Source organism: Lactuca serriola, chromosome 3, assembly GCF_051521515.1.
Source record: "Lactuca serriola cultivar US96UC23 chromosome 3, Lser_US96UC23_V15, whole genome shotgun sequence".
In the NCBI taxonomy this organism is placed as follows: Eukaryota; Viridiplantae; Streptophyta; class Magnoliopsida; order Asterales; family Asteraceae; genus Lactuca; species Lactuca serriola.
In genome coordinates, this window is record NC_136410.1 from 72,290,765 (window position 1) to 72,309,488 (window position 18,724).

The 18,724-nt window shown below is 30.4% G+C and overlaps 3 protein-coding genes across 3 annotated transcripts; 1 reads left to right on the forward strand and 2 right to left on the reverse strand.

Annotated features, from left to right (window-relative positions):
- Nucleotides 1–1,611: 1,611 nt before the first annotated feature.
- LOC145092599 (uncharacterized) lies at nt 1,612–3,608 on the forward strand. Its single transcript, XM_079030550.1, has 2 exons — nt 1,612–2,742; nt 3,269–3,608. Exon 1 carries the CDS (start codon nt 1,627–1,629, stop codon nt 2,725–2,727), a length of 1,101 nt encoding a protein of 366 aa, XP_078886676.1. The 5' UTR covers nt 1,612–1,626; the 3' UTR covers nt 2,728–2,742; nt 3,269–3,608.
- A 1,030-nt stretch (nt 3,609–4,638) lies between these two features.
- On the reverse strand, nt 4,639–8,194 carry LOC145092600 (putative protein S-acyltransferase 22). Its single transcript, XM_079030552.1, has 9 exons — nt 7,812–8,194; nt 6,962–7,075; nt 6,564–6,869; nt 6,253–6,321; nt 6,100–6,171; nt 5,873–6,001; nt 5,702–5,782; nt 5,368–5,550; nt 4,639–5,292 (listed from the first exon to the last, which is right to left on the reverse strand). The coding sequence occupies exons 1-9, from the start codon at nt 7,851–7,853 to the stop codon at nt 4,720–4,722; spliced, it is 1,569 nt and encodes a 522-aa protein (XP_078886678.1). The 5' UTR covers nt 7,854–8,194; the 3' UTR covers nt 4,639–4,719.
- A 7,268-nt stretch (nt 8,195–15,462) lies between these two features.
- LOC145095380 (uncharacterized) lies at nt 15,463–18,437 on the reverse strand. The gene is made up of 6 exons (XM_079033270.1): nt 18,428–18,437; nt 18,008–18,079; nt 16,426–16,580; nt 16,120–16,273; nt 15,826–16,039; nt 15,463–15,553 (listed from the first exon to the last, which is right to left on the reverse strand). The coding sequence occupies exons 1-6, from the start codon at nt 18,435–18,437 to the stop codon at nt 15,463–15,465; spliced, it is 696 nt and encodes a 231-aa protein (XP_078889396.1).
- Nucleotides 18,438–18,724: the final 287 nt, after the last annotated feature.

Consider the following 18,724-nt stretch of genomic DNA (forward strand, 5'->3'; position numbering starts at 1 on the left):
TTGTTGCTTAAAATATTCATATAGTATGTTTTGGATCTTCTTCAAACTTCATTCTAGGTACATTACAAAATATACAAGGACCATTTTTCCGATAAGAAACAATCTGTCATTTTTTCTGAAAAATGGACTATAACGTATTATGCAGAAAATGTATACCATTTTTGTTAGCTTTTTTAATAAAGTGGCCATTTATGTTATATATTTTTTAACATGGGGTATTTCTACAGTTTCATTTCACTTCTCGTAGTAAACAATGATCATTTTAGGTTATTTTTTAAATAATAAACATTGCTCAATTTTTTAAACATGTATTGTTGCTGATTTTTATTTTACTTTATGAAATAAACATGGACATTTATGCTTATTTCCTTTACATCCATAGGCGTTGATCAATTAGGAAATAATGCACAATTAGTATTGTTTATAATATTTTTCAATTGTTTACAATATTTTTCATTTAATGATATTTTTTTTGGATAGATCTTCTTAATATACTTTTTATTTTTCATTATCATTCTTTTTATCTATTTAATTCATTATAATTCAACTAAACTTTTTTTTTAAGAGTAAAGGTTTCACTAAAAGTCACTCTATTAAGGGTGAACGGAATGGAAAGGCGGGTTGCAAAATTTTTGGGTGGTATCGGCGGATTACCATTCCTTCCAAGCAAGCGGTTTAAGTGGGTTTGGAAAAATTAGTTTGAGTGGCTTTTAGAAACCGCAAGAAACTTTATCAATTTGCTTTGTAGGGTCACGCATCTCCTTTTTCATTTAATTTTTATTTAATTTTCGAAGAAAAAAAAAGCATAGCATGCATATATTACAATTCAAGCAATAATCATTTGTGCATTATGCATCAAAACTTTTATCAAAACAATTTTATATGTTTTTTAATTATTTTCTAAATTAGTTTGTATATTTTTAATATTTTGTAAATTAGTTTTGTATAATTTTTATTAGTTTGTGTTTATTTTAAAATAAAAAATTAAGTGGGTTGAATGGGTTGGGAAAAATAGAATTTTCATGTGTTGTGGGTTGAGAAAGATGGAAGAAAGATGAGAGAGAAATGATGATGTGGCGCTGATATGGCAATGGGTTGAGTGGGTTGGGAGGGTAGGACTCCCTCCACCCTAAGTGAACTAGATTTATTAACGGATGATTTCATTTTGAAAATATGTGTCATCAACTTATGGACCCTTAAATCGTTCTATAACGACAAAGACAAAGTTTTTCATTGAATTGATTTTTTATATTTATTCTATTGTTTTTTACTCTATTCAGATGTATATTGTATTATACAAAAGTCAAATTTTATAAAATATATACAAATACAAAACAAGGATCAGATATTCAAAACACATATCTTTATAAATTAATAAATGTTTTATTATCATTGATCAATAATTAGCTTATGATTTATTTATAATTTTTTTTCTTTTGATATTTTGATATCGTAATCTGTGATGTCTAAGGGTTATAACTAGTATATAAAATAAAAAGACTATTAAGGGGGTTTAGTCGAAAACTTTATCTATGGAGTATGGACAATGACACTCATTCGAACAACGTATGACGTGGCCTTTATCGTTCCACGTGGGCATCCCATACTGACACCCTGACTATATTAATGCAAAATCAACTCGAACCCCCATTCCCCCGGGGTTCCTTGATTCTTCAATCAAAAATCTGTCTTCACTCTTCCCCATTGTGCAAAGCAATACCACAGTATCGCCGTCGTACTACCACCATGTCCACCGCACCTGCGCATACACTGAACCTTTGCGGCGTTCTATCGGAGGCAAAGAGAATCGTTAATGCACACTCCCGTCACTTTCTCGCCTTATCCGTCATCTTCCTCCTCCCTCTCTCTTTCTCACTCATCATTTTCCCTACTCTCCAGCTCTCCCTCACTCGATCCTACGTCGTTTCTACAAAGTTTTTCGTAGTCGATCCGCCGGATCTTCGTCAAAACCTGACAATTCATCTCCTCTATTCAGTTTTTGTTTACATCTTCTTCCTCGGTGCCATAGCCACAATCACCTACAGCACCTACCATGGCTTCTATGGAAGACCAGTCAAGTTTTTCCCCGCCATGAAATCCCTAATCTTCTCCTTCTTCCCACTCGTTTCGACCACAATCGCAGCTCAGCTTATCCTATCTCTAGTCTCGCTAACGTTCCTCCTGCTCTTTTTGGTAATCATCAAGATGGGGGAAAACCTAGGGTTTGTAATCGATTACGACTCGAATTACTTTATGACGTCATTCGTCCTGATGGGTGCAGCGCTAGCTTTTTCCCTAATCTATTTCCAAGTGAACTGGTCACTAGCTTGTGTGGTGGTTGTGGCGGAATCAAAATGGGGGTTTGAACCACTGTGGCGGAGTTCTTACTTAGTGAAAGGGATGAGATCCGTTTCGTTATCTCTGCTGTTGTTGTTTGGGATTCTGATTGGGTTTTGGGTGTGGATGAATTCGAATGATGTGATGCATTTCGATGCTGTTGATGGATGGAAGAGCTGGCCTTTTGGATTGCAGGTGGTTATTGGTACTAGTCTCTTGACTGTGTTACTGCTTCAGAATACAGCAGCCAATACTGTGTTGTATATGTACTGTAAGGCTTTACATGGTGAATTGGCCATTGAAATTGTTGAAGAGTTTGCTCGTGAGTATGTCAGCTTGCCTTTTGATGATGGGAAAATCCCTCATGTTGTTAGTGTTGTCCCAGCTTGATGAATGATGATCGAGGTTAGTGGATTCTACTCCACAAATTAGGTTCTTGCTTTTATCAACTTACCTCTTTGTAACTGTTGTTAACCTTGTATTAGTGATATATATATATATATATATATATATATATATATATATCTAAGGGTATCGGTTCTCTAAGGACCTTTTAATGTCTGAAATGAACAACTGTGTTTCTGGGAAAGTAACTTTTGTAGCTTTATATGTTGTATATAATATGATTATAAATTGCTGTTCTCTGTGTTGTTACTTGCATTTTTTTTTTTTTTTTTTTGTGATTGTTACCATTAAAATCAAGAAATTTATGTCATTTAAACCATTGATTGTGTAAAGAATGAAGCAGTGACCCGTTTATAAAGGTGTTATGGCACGTCACGTGGCATTTTGTTGGCAAACTTGTCCAAGTGTCGCTGACATGGCCTCCAAATGGTTTTTTTTTTTTTTTTTTCTATTTTTCGGGGTTTTATCCCACAATGTCGATATATCACCCCAACAAATTTGAAATTTTTTGTCTGTGTTCTTGAAGCATTGATTTTGAAGAACGTAGGAAAATGAAGCAAAAGCACAATGAAAATGAAGATTGAAGCACCATGTTCGCCAACTTAAATTTGATTTATCATCCATCTCCTGCGACCACCACCACACTCAGTTGACACCGTCATCAACTCTACATATAAAGTCGAATATAGTTCATTATTTATTTATTTTTTTTCAATTTAAGAAAATTAAAAATAAGAAATATATCCATGCTGTATCAATGTGGACCTACCCACTCCCAACATCATAGGTGAAACCCATAAATAATGGGTATACACTCTTTAACATGCCATTTGTTGGTTTAGGGATTAAAAAAAAAAAAAAAAGAACTAATGCCAAATAAGACTGAAAAGATTGTTTGGTAGCCTTTTAATTTTTAAATTAAGAGGCAGATTTTAAAATATTCAGATTCATAATGTTTAAAAGCCTCTTAAGTTTTATTTATTCAGCAGACTTTTAACTTTTAAGAGAATGAGTTGTATTTGAATGAGATAAGATGACGTATTCTAAGAATACCCTAATTTTTCAGCAAATATTTTTCCTTCTCATTCTATTTCACACAAACGCCTTATTTTTTCTTCCCACTGCGTTTCCGACCTCTTAAAAATTCTGAACCACTTAAAAATTCACATCATGCTAAAAAGCCTCTAAAACTTATAGTTTGTTGGGCAACCGTCACAATAATCCTATATGTTATATTATACATTAACAATATGCTTATTTTTTTTATCTATAATGCTAAGGAACTCTATTTTTTTTAATCATAACAATATGTGACCTAAAACTCGTAAAATGTATGTTGATTTTCGTCTATGATATTATCTTATTCGTAATATTTTAACATATAATAGCACCATACTTGTAATTCTTATCCACAATACCAACATACTTACAATAACTTGCCAATCATAGCAAAGGTGTCTTTTTTACTAGTAATAGCAGCATACAACATAAAACTTGTAAGTATTTCATAAGTTCAAGAACTATAGCTTTTATTTCTATTTAAGTGTTCGGTAACTTAGCTTTTATTTGTATTTGAATGTTTGGCAAAAATTAGATGAAAGCTTATAAAACATGTAAACGACTCGGCAGAGCACCTGGTAGACATGCCATTGATTTTTATAAAAAGTAATTAAGTCAATTGGTAAAATTATAAAAAAGATTTTTATTGAAGGACTTGAACTAGCTTTTGAATTTTGAATTTTTTACCGAATGATTTTTTTTTCTCGAGCGATTTTAAGCTTAAAAGCAAAAAGGTAGAATGAACACGCCCAATCTAACAGGTTGTCCACATTTTCATTTTTTTTTTCGGCCCAACAGTTTTCATTCTTTACCCGCTTACACAAACATGGCCATGGGTTCAAGAATCTGATTTTTCCTTGCGATAGTTTAACTTTTTCCATGATTCAAAAATATTTAAAAAGAAGAAAAATTCAAAATTCAAATCTTTCTTTCAAATTTGGATGGAATCCTATCACTATCTTCACCACCAGATGCATCATACCCATCACTCATGGATCTCATGAGTGCCAGAATCCCCTGGTTTTCAACCACACCAGACAACCCTACTCCTACATCATTATCTCCTCCTCTTCCCATAAACGGCTGAATATCAGGCGACTCCATATCCAAACTACTATTATCAGGAGATGACATTGACATGGCTCTGTACACACTACGAGCTTCAAGCTGCAAAGGCACCAAATTTCCCGAACTACTCTCCTCTCTCACTCTATCGTTCCCAATTTTTCTAGAACCTTCCCTATTGCTTCTTCCGAAGCTTCTGTCCCTTTCCCTTTCGATTCTGTTCGACTTTGACACCGGCTGCAAAATCTTTGACCTTTTTCGTGCCTCTGCAGCTGCTTTTGACACGTCATCACCATTCAAACGGGCCAGGGTCCATGGGCTGATTTTCACGCTTGTCGGGTTCTTTTTCTTGATTGGATCTCGATCTTCGATCGTTTTTTTACCTAACGAGCTCACTGAACTGGTTTCTGGTGGAACTACATCGTACTACAAAATCAAAACAAAATCCCATAAATATTTTCTAAATAAATTACGATATTTGATCAATCAATTAATACATACCTGATCTTCAACAAAGAGTCGTGGAGGCGTACACCACGCTCCTTGCCGGAAAGTATTGAAGGAGCTGACGCTGCTTAATCCGGTGATTGAGGTAGCCGGTGACATTTGTGGACTCTGTGGGCCCCCATATCCTTGATTCTCTTGTTCCCTTAATGCTATGATATAATCGTATGTGCTAATTCCCTATCATCACAAAGTCACAAACATATCCTTAATCCACAATCTTCATCACATTAAAAGGTCTAAACTTTTTTTACATTTATAAAATACCCAAATTACAATTAAAAAAAATGTTATATATTTTGAGAAGAATGTGAAAGAAGAATAACCTCACCTTCTTTATGAGAAGAATGTGAAAGAAGAAAAGCTGAATGAGTGGCAATGTTGCGATCATTGCCAAAATAGTACATACCACCTGTCAAGAATTAGACTAGAATTTTTTTAGTCAAACTATAAAAATATGAAGCCAACTTTTATAAAAATTGGGAAGAATTAGAGTACTTACCACAACTGAAACATAAGGGGCTAAAGTGAAACTGCTTCCTAATTTGGATGCTATTTCCCCATCAAATCTTTTGTGATCCAGGATACAATTTATCAAAACAACGATTCCAGTTGACCATTGAAGTATAAGCTTCAATTCTCAAGCCCAATTAAAAACCTGTGTTAGATAGATGTGGTAAAATATGACTTTACAGTCAACGAGGTCAAACAATGAAGGTTTGACTTTACCAGAAGAAGAGCAGAAACCATAAGCGCAAAGAATCTTGCATAGTTCTTTTTCCCAATACAGTTATTAAGCCACTACACAGATATAAAAGAAGTCGTTAGAATTTGTTTTTATAAATAAAGGGAATGTGTTTGAATCTTTGTATAATTTTATACCCTGCAATGGTGGTCAAATCGGTCAACACATTTATCACAGACTCGACAGTGTTTGCTATACTTGAAAACCTGCAAGAAAAACAAAAAACAACCTTTTTAGAATTGCTGACTTTCACTTTCTTGGTCAAATTATTTATTCTGAAATCCAAAATTCGTAGGAATTTTGTTATGAAATTTCATCATCCTGTTCATGGAGTAAACTACATATCATGAAGTTCAGTTTAGTTCTTCGATCTATGTCAAATTTTGGAAAAATCATATTGAATTTGAACTTTGAAAACTTGTTGGTTTGACTTTAAAAGTCAACACACCTCAACTTCACAGAGACTGCAGTAGAACATGCCATCGTCACTTGTTTGATGTTCAGAAGAGTCTTGGTGTTGATGACACATGGCAGCACAAGGAATAAGAGCCAAAAGGGGCATAAAACAAGAAGGTTGTGACGTGGCTTTTTCAGTTTCAGATTTATAATCTTTTGTATCTTCTATTATCGATCCTTCTTTTTTAACACCTGTTTTGTTGTTTGTTGTTTTACAATATTTTCTTGATTTGAAAACTCCTGTATCTGCTGGATCAGCACCAGCGCACCAAATATACAGGCCAAATGCAGATATAATCTGGTAAGATTAAGAAATGGAAAATTCTTGAAAATGGTTATGGAAATAAATATATATGAAATAATTGAGAAATGGAGATAAAAAGAGCTTACTAGAGGAGTGTAGATTCCCATTACAATATATTGATACATCTTTTTGCCCACAAAAGGGGCGAAGAACACATAGAAAGCGAATCCCAATGCTATAAACACAGAAACAGCAGCCACCTACACAAATCGATGAAAAATTAAACACCTTTTAGCAAAATTTTCAAAAACAACGAATGAATTCAACTCCTGTAAGTTAAGTTTCTCAAAGGGTGAAGAAATTGTTGACAAGTCAAACACCCAGAAGTTGTTGTTTTCAGAAACCCTAAAAAAAATTCCATTTCGATGTGGATGTGGATGCTAGAGGAGAAACGTTTTGTGAAATAAACCTCCCAAAAGGTAATAATTCAAGATCTTCAGGAACTTCGATAACGACATGGGAGTAGATGAAAACATTGTTGTTAAATTTGGAAAAACCAAGATAAATTTTCAAAATTATATAAGAAACTGTGGTGTAAATCAAACACCCTGAGGCTAAAGTTTTTAAAAACCTTTTAACAAATTTAAAAATGAGATGATAGTAGATGAACACATTCTTGTGAAATAAAAAACCCAGATACCAAATTTCGAAAACCCGCCAGAAAATTTCAACTGTGTACTATATGCAATAAATTCTGTCAAAACTAAACTCCCAGATGCTATAAAAACCTAAGAATATCAGCAATGTCATAGCTAGGATGTTAAAACATTGCTGTGAAACCAAACACCCAGAAGCTAAATCTTCATAAACCCTAAAATAATGGCAGACATAAGAGATGTAAAACATTGCTGCGAAATCAAGCAACAAAAATCGAAATTTTCATTAACCTTATTACAAAAAACTTCAACAATGGCACATGGATAAGATGAAACGCACCTGAAGAGGATGATACGGAAGTTGCCAACCATGTTTCCTCATCTTTGTAGCAAGAACGGTTTTAAACTGTTGATGGGGTGAATGAGAAATCTGCTAAAAATCACTTCCCCTCATTCCATTACTCAAAAATGGGGTTTTTGAATCTCATGACCTCAAAAATGTGAAGAAAAAAAAAATCTAAGAAATATTGGATTTTGAGATGCGGGGTATTCTTGGAAAGATGGAAATTCCGCTGCAAATGTTTGTCTATTTTGGCCCAATTGTAGTGAGAGAGTAGAAGTAGAGGGAGGTTTTCTTGAGTTTTGGGGAAGAGGGGAGGGAGGGGTTCAAGGAACAGTAGTAAGGACTGTCACCTTTTACACAATTACACTTCATTCCGACCAAAAAAGGAAAATCCTCCAGACAAAGAAAAGTAAAAGGTAAAATTGTAGTAATTTATTAGCTTTATTGTAGGTTTAATTACTAAAAATTAATAACTTTAATAATGGTTCATGAGTTTTTATTTTTTTTTTAAACTATATTGGCCATATATTTTTTACTAAAAAAAACTATATATAAAACAGAAAAACTTACACCTAGTTTACAAGTTTTGGTGAAGAAAAAAAAAGGAATGAAACAATGAAAATAAATAAATATATAGAAAAAGTAAGGAAACTGTATGTATATTGGTGTTAAGTTTTTTTTTTTTTTTTTTTTTTTATAAATATTACACGGGATTGATTAATAATAAATTTGATAACGAGGCTTTATTAAATATTTCACAAGGATGATGGTCAATTAATTAATTTTTAAGAAAGAACTTTAAAATTTATGAATTCTTGGAGATGATTTTAATTAAATAGGTTTTTTGTTTTATAAACGTAACGGAAAAATGATAATGACAAATAAAAAAAAGTTAGAAATTTAGTTAATGGTTATGGATGCTCTTTGTGTGTGTTAAACAATGATGCTAGATTTTTCTTTCTATGATTGTTTATAAAAAGCATAATACTCATCGAAAATCAATAATTAATAAACGGAATTTTATAAAATATATTTTTGTTATAAGCTTGTTTCTTTTTTAATAATTGAATTTTTATATATAAACAAAACTAGCAAGAAGCTAGCAAACCAACAAAACAATCACAAATTTATAGCCATGATAAAATTTTGTAACTGTGAAACCACTTACTTTAATCTTAGAGTTTCTATAACTAAACCAATTGAATGAGAAAGTAACAATGTTCTAAAAAAATACTATCTTTAAGATATTTTTCATAGTTGAATACCAAATTATATAAGTTTCAATGAACCCAAATAGTTGTCATATAAACCGCATCCAAAGATGCATCATATACAAATCCACCCATATAAGTGTTGCTAACCTAATCAAAGTCATGAAAAGGTCTGTCTAACAACCAATCCTTACCCGACCTGGTAAGCTGGTTCACAACATATAAAAAGATGTATTACGACTTCAATATGAATTATAAGTATTTATTAAGTTAATCATTAACTTTTTTTGTTATTTTAACACAAACTAAACATCAAAATCGTGAAAATAGGACCTGTCTATTCACGAGTTTACCTTTTTGGCAAAAATAAAACTTGCTAAATTTAAACAAAAATTCTTGCCTACATTTAAACTCATAATTTTTACATGATATTTTTGCGATTGTTCTATAAACCAAGCTTATTTTCAACTGAATGACCAATAAACGAAAGAAACTTTTAGCGGAAGCTTGATATGTATTTGTTCTTGCTCTTATTTCTTATATCCTATATTTGTAAAATGGGAAAAGAATGACAAAACCGAGAAAGAGAGGGAGGTTGTGAAAGATAGAGAGTGTTCTTATTTCAGATATTGAAAAATAAAGGAAAATTAGAAAAACCGAGAAAGAGATGAAAGTCAATTAAGGGATTGAAAAGTCAAGGAACTACATGACAGGAAAAGAGAGATAAAGAGTAGGGTGGACCGTAAAAAAAGACATAAATAATGCCTGCCACCAACGTTGTTGGAGGCGTGACCACGGTGGTAGCAGATGAGGACCGGAGATGACCATCTTTGATGATTTTCATATAGAACAGCTCTAAATTTCCAATTCTACCTATTTGACCATATTTGTTTCAATACTAGCAAATGATAGAATCGATTTGCTTGGAGAATTGAAAAGTGAGTCAATACATGATAATCAATTTGTTTGGAAAGGATACGGTTGGCCTAGACCCATGCATGAATCATGACCGATGACTTTTTAACGAGTTAAACGAGTATTTGTGAATAAATGGTAAAATGATGGGTTTTATGTGATATGTTGCCTCCAAAAGTGGTCGTTTTAGGGAATGGCTCGTCTTTATTTTATTTTCATTACATAATATTTTGATATTTATTTAAAACTTAATATTTTTATTCCATTGTTTATCAAATTAAATGTTACTCTTTCTTTATCGTAATATCTTGTTTCCTTTTTGACTTTTTGTTGGAAATTATAATACTCTTTTGTCATGGGCAAATCATGTGAAACACAGGTCACTGGCATATGCAGCAGCTGTTCATCTTGCTATGCTTTTGGATTCACTCAAATTCGGATAACTCCTTTTCCTGTTAACCTTCAGCAACAATACTTCTGTTACAATTATTTATATTTTGTACAATAAGAACAATAATTCTCTTCATCATTACTTTGGTTATCTTTCTTTTTTCTTTAGGTTATCCTGCCAAGTTTAGCTTATTTTTTATTCTGGATTGTTATGTTTACAAATTAAAAGGTTCTTATAAACTAGGTTATTAGAAGCGTTATAACTGGTTTTATAAAATTTTATTATAATTCTTTCAAATATACTATTTATTAATTATAAAAAAATATTTTATTAAGTATAAAAAATCCTTTATTAGTGGATGTGTAAAAAATTTCACCTCATTTTTTCGTTTTTAAATTGTTTTTCCCCATAAAAAGTTATTTTACATAACCTACACAAATAGATAGAATTAAGGGTGTTTGTAGTTTGATGCTGTGCAATTTAAAGTCAAAAGTGCAAAATGTACCATATATATAGTTTGGAAAACTATAAATCGTAATGTAAAAAATTCTAAACAGTGTTATGTGGTGTGGTTTTATATGTACATATCGACGTTTGTTAAATACCCACATTAGAGAATAGAGAGGTACCCACCTTGAAATCTTTTATTCAGTATAATAATGAATATAATAATTAAGATTTTTTCAGTATAATAATTAAGACCTGGTGATTAAAGTAATCATATTCTCAAAAAGCCTCTGAATTTGTGATTTTGGCACCTTCTTGTCAGAATATATTGGGGTTGATGAGATTGCTAACGTAAGGTCAATTTGGTAATTTCCCTTAGACATTGTTTCTAACCAAGTACATTATGCCTTTTTATATTCAGTTTTTTTTGGCTCGTATCACTTGGATTGAGGTGTATTTTATGGGAGCGAGTATTTTGGGTGTTGTGTTAAACCTTTTTCTAACCTTGTACAAAGTTTGTTGCGGAGAGTACAAGATTATAATGCATGGGTGCCACAAAGTGACATTGATAAATTAATATATTTTTTGAGTTTTATTGTTTGGCAAACTAGAAATAATGTTTTAAAAATTGATTTGAAGCGACCGGTTTTAGACTGGAACTAGAGAATGAAGCGGTTTAATTAACACCGATTTTATATTTTTTTCTAAACTGGAATAAACTGACTGGTTTTTATAAAATTCTGGTTGAACCAGTTAAATTAAACTGATGGAACTAATTAAATTAAATAAAAACACATTGAAATGAATCATTTTCATAACAAACTTTGGTTTTTTTTTTTCACATTTATTTAAATTTCTTTGAATAAAAACGCATGATAAATGTTATGTAGTTTTTTTAATGTGTTTGTATTTATCTAAACTATATTTTGTCTTTGTATTATACTTTATTTTATTTTTGATGTACGTAAATTGAGGTAAACTTACGGTTATATGTTTTAATGTATTTGGATTTATCTTCAACTTTTATTTATATGTCTTTTTAATGTTTAAACTTGTGGATGTTTACATGTGTGTATGAAAATAGAAAAATTATGAAAATTATGAAAACCGGTTGAAACGGAAAACGGTCACCATACTGGTTCAACTAAAAAGTCGGTTTTTAAAACATTGCGTAAATTAATTTATAAACATCATATTATCTTAAATGTCTTTTATTTCATTTTATATATTTCGGTTTTTACCAACTTAGCAACTAGATTTTTATCTACCAGTTTTTCAACTAGTGTATCAAATATTTTAAAATTTGTTAACCCCAAGTTTAATAATTGTAATTTTAATTTTAAAAGTAGCTACATGAAATTGAGATCGTTCGTTATATTCTTTAAATATTTTTACTTTATTTTTTTTATTTCGTTTGGAGATTAAGATAATAGCTAAAATATATATCCTTTCTAATTTAAAATGATTTAAAGTTTTAAGCACTTATTGCTGTATATTTGAGAATAAAAGAGAGAAAGGAAAAGAAAGTTGAATGCTGAAATATGAAGCATCCTCGTGACAATAAACTTTTAACTTTAGTGTTGTTGGTATGCTATTGGTGAGGCATATACGCATGTGATTCAACCTAATGTCCCGATTTTCTTGATAATGAATTATGGAATTGATATATATTTGTATTCTTTTTAAATTAATATAGTTATAAGGATTATCCAAAGTAAAAGGAAAAACAATGTCTCTTGAGAAATTAAATATTTTTTTATATCTTTTTTTCTAGTTATTTTTCTATCCATATAAAAAAAATAACATATATTATACTTAAATAAGATTAATCATATTTTAATATATTTATTATTATTTTAAATTGATAGAAAAACATACAGGAAAATAAAAATAAAAAAAATATTTAATTTCTCTTGGACTTAACCCAAATACTTTCCATAGCCCAACCATCATTATATAAAACCTTCATCTGTTACACTTCAACATTAACATTCCAAGTCACAATTCTTTTAAACCAATTGCTACTGTCACGTTACCATTGTTAAGCGTGAATCAAGGTGTACCATTTCAATATCCCTCCCCAAGCTTAACTTACAATCCCTAAAAAATGTCGTTAATTCATATGATTTGCTTTTGCCGAGTATTTTGGTTATTGACTTTATGACAAAATTGCACAAATAGGAGTTTTTGACCATAATAGGGTAGTTGAAATCTTTTTTATCAGTTTAGTGTCCTTTAAAAAATATTTACTAAAATTGTATTTTTCTCATTTTCTTCACTTTTTAGTTTTCTTTTTCAGTTTTTTTTTATTAAATATCTTTTTTTCTCTTTTATTCCACCTTTTAGTGTTTTTTCTTATATATATATATATATATATATATATATATATATATATATATATATATATATATATATATATATATAAATATGACAGTTTTTATTTTAGTTTTTTTTTTTTTACTTTTTTTATTGTTTTTTTAAATAACAGTTTTTTTAATCTTTTTTTTTCTGTTTTTTTTTAATATATGTTTTTCATATACAGCCTTTTTATCATCAAATTTTCGTCATAAAAAATTAAAAATACAATATATTTTAAGGTGTAAAAACTCCAACATTTACATACAATATTTTTAAGGTAAAAAAAACAAACAAAACCTCAACATAGTTTAGTACAAAAAAAACACCACAAAATAAACTCCAACATTATTTATTACAAAAAGAAAAAAACATCACAATTAGCTTGAATTTGAACCGGTAACAAATCTTTACCTTAAAAAAAAATACCACAACAAATACCATAAAAATATTTTTTTAAACTACCTTAGCATAGATGAACATCGTTTTCGGTATGGATATTAAAAAAAAAATGTCAATCTTTGTGGAATTTGTAGGAAACTGGGGCATAATCTAAAACAATGTTCGTCTATGCCAAGGTACTTTAAAAAAAAAAAAAATTATGGTATTTGTTGTGGTTATTTCCTCTTTTTTACTGGTAATGATTTGTTCCGGTTCAAATTCAAACTAATTGTGATGTTTTTTCTTTTTGTAATAAACAATGTTTGAGTTTATTTTGTGGTGTTTTTTTAACAAACAATGTTGAGGTTTTGTTTGTTTTTTTACCTTAAAAATATTGTATGCGAATGTTGGAGTTTTTGCACCTTAAAATATATTGTATTTTTAATTTTTGATGGTAAAAAGGTTGTATAAGAAAAACAGATATTTAAAAAAAGGAAAAAAAAAACAGAAAAAAAAAAGATTAAAAAAATTGTTATTAAAAAAAAACAGTAAAAAAAAGGTTAGAAAGCTAAAATAAAAGCTGACATTTATATATATATATATATATATATATATATATATATATATATATATATATATATATATATATATATATATATATAATCAATAAAAAGGTGAATAAAAGAGAAAAAAATAAGATATTTAAAATTAAAAATAAAAAACTAAAAAGTAAAGAAAATGAGAAAAATATCATTTTTGTAAATATTTTTGAAATGACACTAAAATGGTAAATTTTTTTTTTCAACTACCTCATTATGGTTAAAAACTCCACAAGTAGTTCTTGTGGTTATCTGAAAATTAACACTTCGGTCCAAAAAAATTTGGACCAATTTGCTTTAAACTTTTTATAATGACGATTTTGCTTTTACTTTTTGTTTTTTCAGTTTTTTTATCAATTTAAATATATTTTATAATTTTTATAATTAAAAATAAAACAAAAAAAAAATACTACCTTTATCCTTACCCTACCTTCCCCCTCTCTCTCATACCACTACCGGTTATGCTATCACCATCACACCCACCATCGTTAGTCACCATCGTCACTACTGTCATCATCATTGGTTACCAACAACCACCATTGTCGGTCACCACCAACACCACAACAGCATAAATTGAAACTGAAGAACTACCATCACTATCAGATGAATTCAAACAGATTTTTTCCAGGTCTGAAAAATAAAGCAATACATTTTTCCTGATTTGCAACCTCAAAATCAAGAACAACCAGAGTTTTAAACCCACAAGAATAACTACATCTAAAAAATAGAACACCTGATCTTCTTCCCATCTGTGGATGTCTCTCTTTCTCTCTGATCTTCTTCCTCCAAGAAACCCTTATGTTTAGCGGAGTTGCACATCTTCGCAAAACCCCTAGCAATGTCATCTTCGTCACAACCAACCTAGTGTCTCCGAGGATCTGCTGAAAACCCTAATCACTAGCAGCGTTGGCCATGGTCCAACCCGATGAAGTTGAATGGTAAAAGATGAATAGATCTCCAATGACATAGGTAGCTTTACAGGTGCAAATCTTCGACAGCAGTTGTGACGAAGTCTCCGATCTGAAAATCTTCTAGTCAAAACCCTAGGTCGTTGCCCTTCTCGTTTCCGTTTTGGCATCAAGCTATGGAATCATTCGTTGTCGCCCTTGTCTTTGTCTTCGTCGAGGTTTTAGGAAGGTGGTATCCAGATTTGTTAATATGATGAAAACAATGGCGTCGTCCTCCTCTCTAAAACGACGAAGATGATGTCACTTTTCCCCATTAGAGACCTCCTTACGTAACCGCCACCCTTTGTCTTCTATGTTGCCCAGATCTGTTCACCAAGCTTCGAACGATAGATGGAGAAAGAGAAGGGGAGCCCTTCATCTTCTCGACTTTCTAGCTCTAATCTATGTCTCCCTTTTCCCGGCTTCAGGTGGTGGGGGTTGTGCTACCGCTAGCGGCTTCTGGCGGTGGTGGTTGTGCTTTGGCCGACGATGACTATAAGTAGGTGTTTACAAAATCAAAAAGGCAGATAACGATGGAGGAGTGGGGAAGGGTGTTTACATTTTCTTTTTCATTTATTTTACTAAACTAGACTATGACCCGAAGAAAGCGCAGGGGAACGTATAAAAAAATAGATATAAAATCATATAAACCGACACAATAATTAAAAAAATGATAAAGTGTAATACAAACACTTCTCATTATTGATTATATTAAATCTTAAAAAATAAAATGAAATGTCTTAATATCTATAATCATTGAAGAACCTCTTTGTAGACAACATTTTTTTATTAGCCGGACAACCTTCCTCGTCAAATATAAGTCCTTCAAGTTTTTTACTTATCACGCGAGAAACAGCTACATATAATTGACCACGAGTGAAGACGGGTCTACGCAAATACAATTCAATAGTTGATAATGATTGTCCTTGATTCTTGTTAATGGTCATAGCAAAACAAATATCTACGGGAATTGTCACCGCTGAAAACAAAAGGGGCTTCTTTTATCAGACAGAGTTAATTTCATGCGAGGTATATAAGTAGTCTCATTGAACAATCTACCAACTATAATTTGTGCCTTAATGGCATGTTTTCCAAGCCTAACAATTTGTAACCTGTTATCAATGCATAAACCTTTGGTTTGGTCGATATTACGAAGCAACCTGACCGGAACACCTGTTTTTAGTGTAAGTTTATGGTTGGGAATTTCATATGCCTTAAAAACATTCAATAAATCAAGAGAGTAAATTGATTCCCCAAAACAATCTATTGACTCTGTCTCACATAAAGAATCTAAACTCAAATAAATGTTCCCTTCATCATCATTCCTAACATGTAGTCATATTCATTTGTTGGGACCAAAATTACTTTATCGTGAAAATATGATAGATCATCAAGATGGTTTTCAAAATATGGATAAATGGTCGATACAACTGAATGAATATGGTCACTTGTAGAGCGAACGATAACGTCTTTTATAAATTCGACTTCAGCTTCATCATCATTAGGACCACCAATATTACCTTCACCAATTTTAAGAATTCATTTAGCAAATGTTTTTGTCTCATCCAAATCATTAGTTAGACAACCAACCTGAAGCCTCATTACATGATTTAAGATGTGGAGGTAAATGTAATATAAAAAAATTAAGAATAATTTACCTTGCTTGGTTATTTGTGAAAGCACCTTGACGAAATTAATGTGGATTGCACATTCGGGTGTATGTTGTTATAAGATGGGGATGTTAAAGGTAATTCAGTAAGGTTTTGAATAACTCGACAATTAGGGGTATGGATAAATTATTTTCTGAAATGAAAATTCGTATCATAAATGGGGAAAATATATTTTAAAAAAAAATATTAATAGCACAATACAAAGAAAAAAAAATATTCATGTCTTATATAACATATTCATCGACTAAACTTTTAGATGACAGTTCCATTAGCCTCCTATTTTTTTTTTCTTTTATTCATCACGTACTATTAAAATACAAAAAATTATATTTCATCTTATTACATCATTTTATTCCATGAAATCCAATCAATTATAAAAATATGAGAAAATAATATTACTTGTCATGGTAAATGGTCAAATGTGAGGTGTTGATTAGAAAAAAAAGTAGTAATCACTAAATGGAAACGAACATTTGCACATATTTAACAGAAACATAAAAAAATAAGCAGAAAAAATAAATTGAAGTAAGTAAATAGCAAATGTGTCAAACTGATAGCAGTTAATAATTTAGAAGAGCAATATAAATAAAAAAAACAGAAGAACATTGTATTTATGATTCATAAGTACACTATTATTCTTTTGTAGGGACAAATATGCCAAACTGATAGCAGTCGATAATTTAGAACAACAATACAAATATAAAAATTTGATAGTAGTCAATAATTTAAAAGAGCAATATAAAAAAAATAGAATAACAATGTATTTATGATTTAGAAGTACAATTCTATTCTTTTGTATGGGCAAATATGTCAAATTGATAACAATCAATAATTTAGAACAACAATACAAATATAAGAATATAATAACAATGTATTTATGGTTCAGAAGTACATTGGTATTATGTTCATTTGTAGAAAATAAAAATATCCTACTATGAAGGGATAAACAAATATTTTCCAGATTTGCCCTTTGCATGAATAGTGTCGAATGTTGCATTATCGAATTTCCATAAAGTCAAAAGTGTGTGAAATTGAAATTCTTTTTAATTAAGAAGTTTTAAGTTAAACAAAAATAATAACAGCATTGACAGAGACACTAAATAGTAGGAGGAAAACGAATAAAATCAAAGTAAATAATTTTATTGGGAACAGATCTATTAAAATAACTAATTAGATTAATATGAAGATTGAGGTTTGAGTTCATGAAAGTATGCAGAGATTTGATAATAGGAATTGAAAGTGTGAAATAGAAAATGATAAGGCATAGAAGTACATACCATTGATCATCGATGATAAGGCTGGAGAAGTTTTTACTCTATTTTTCTGCAGAGGAAGTATGTCAATTGTTCCTGCATAAATCGAAAAATAAAAATGTTAAAATTATGTATTATGTATAGAAGATATATAACGATGAAAAAGAGAAAGTAAATAAATTGAAATGTATTCTAAAATTAAATTTTAAAATAGAAGATAACACATCTTATAAGTTTATTTTTTGCAGAGATATGATTTGACTTATGAAAAACAATTTACTATCTATAAGATCAATTAGAATGATTAATATGATAATCAATTAAATATGACAAAACTTGAATAAAGATTCCATGATAGTATAATTAAGCCGCTAATTTAATGAGATTTGATATAATAACTATTATGAAAATTCAACGAGTATTAAAGATAACACTGTAAGTTACCTTTAGACATTGTAATGATGGATGGAATTTTTTTTTTTTACCAAAACTTTGGTAGGTGATGTTGCACAGTGATCTAAGGGTGGGGAATCTATGATCGAAATATCTATGATCGAAATACAATCAATGATCTTGATTGTTTAAGATGATGTCATAATGTTTCTTTTTGAATAATATTTAGAGATAAACTTTATAAAAAATTGAAAAAAGAAAACATTCTGAACAAACTCGCAACAAAATGAAAAGTTTGGACCAGTAGTTTTAGTCCAAAACTTTTTGAATCAAAGTGGTAATTTTTAA

Coding starts and splice junctions, on each gene's coding strand:
- LOC145092599 (XM_079030550.1), top strand. CDS start 1,627: ATGCAAAATCAACTCGAACCCCCATTCCCCCGGGGTTCCTTGATTCTT.
- LOC145092600 (XM_079030552.1), bottom strand. CDS start 7,853: ATGAGGAAACATGGTTGGCAACTTCCGTATCATCCTCTTCAG. Junction 6,322..6,563: donor GCAGTCTCTGTGAAGTTGAG/GTGTGTTGACTT, acceptor TTTTTCTTGCAG/GTTTTCAAGTATAGCAAACA. Junction 5,293..5,367: donor GACTCTTTGTTGAAGATCAG/GTATGTATTAAT, acceptor TTGATTTTGTAG/TACGATGTAGTTCCACCAGA.
- LOC145095380 (XM_079033270.1), bottom strand. Junction 16,581..18,007: donor CTTATCATCGATGATCAATG/GTATGTACTTCT, acceptor AAATTGGTGAAG/GTAATATTGGTGGTCCTAAT. Junction 15,554..15,825: donor AAAATGTTGTCTACAAAGAG/GTTCTTCAATGA, acceptor ACCTACTTATAG/TCATCGTCGGCCAAAGCACA.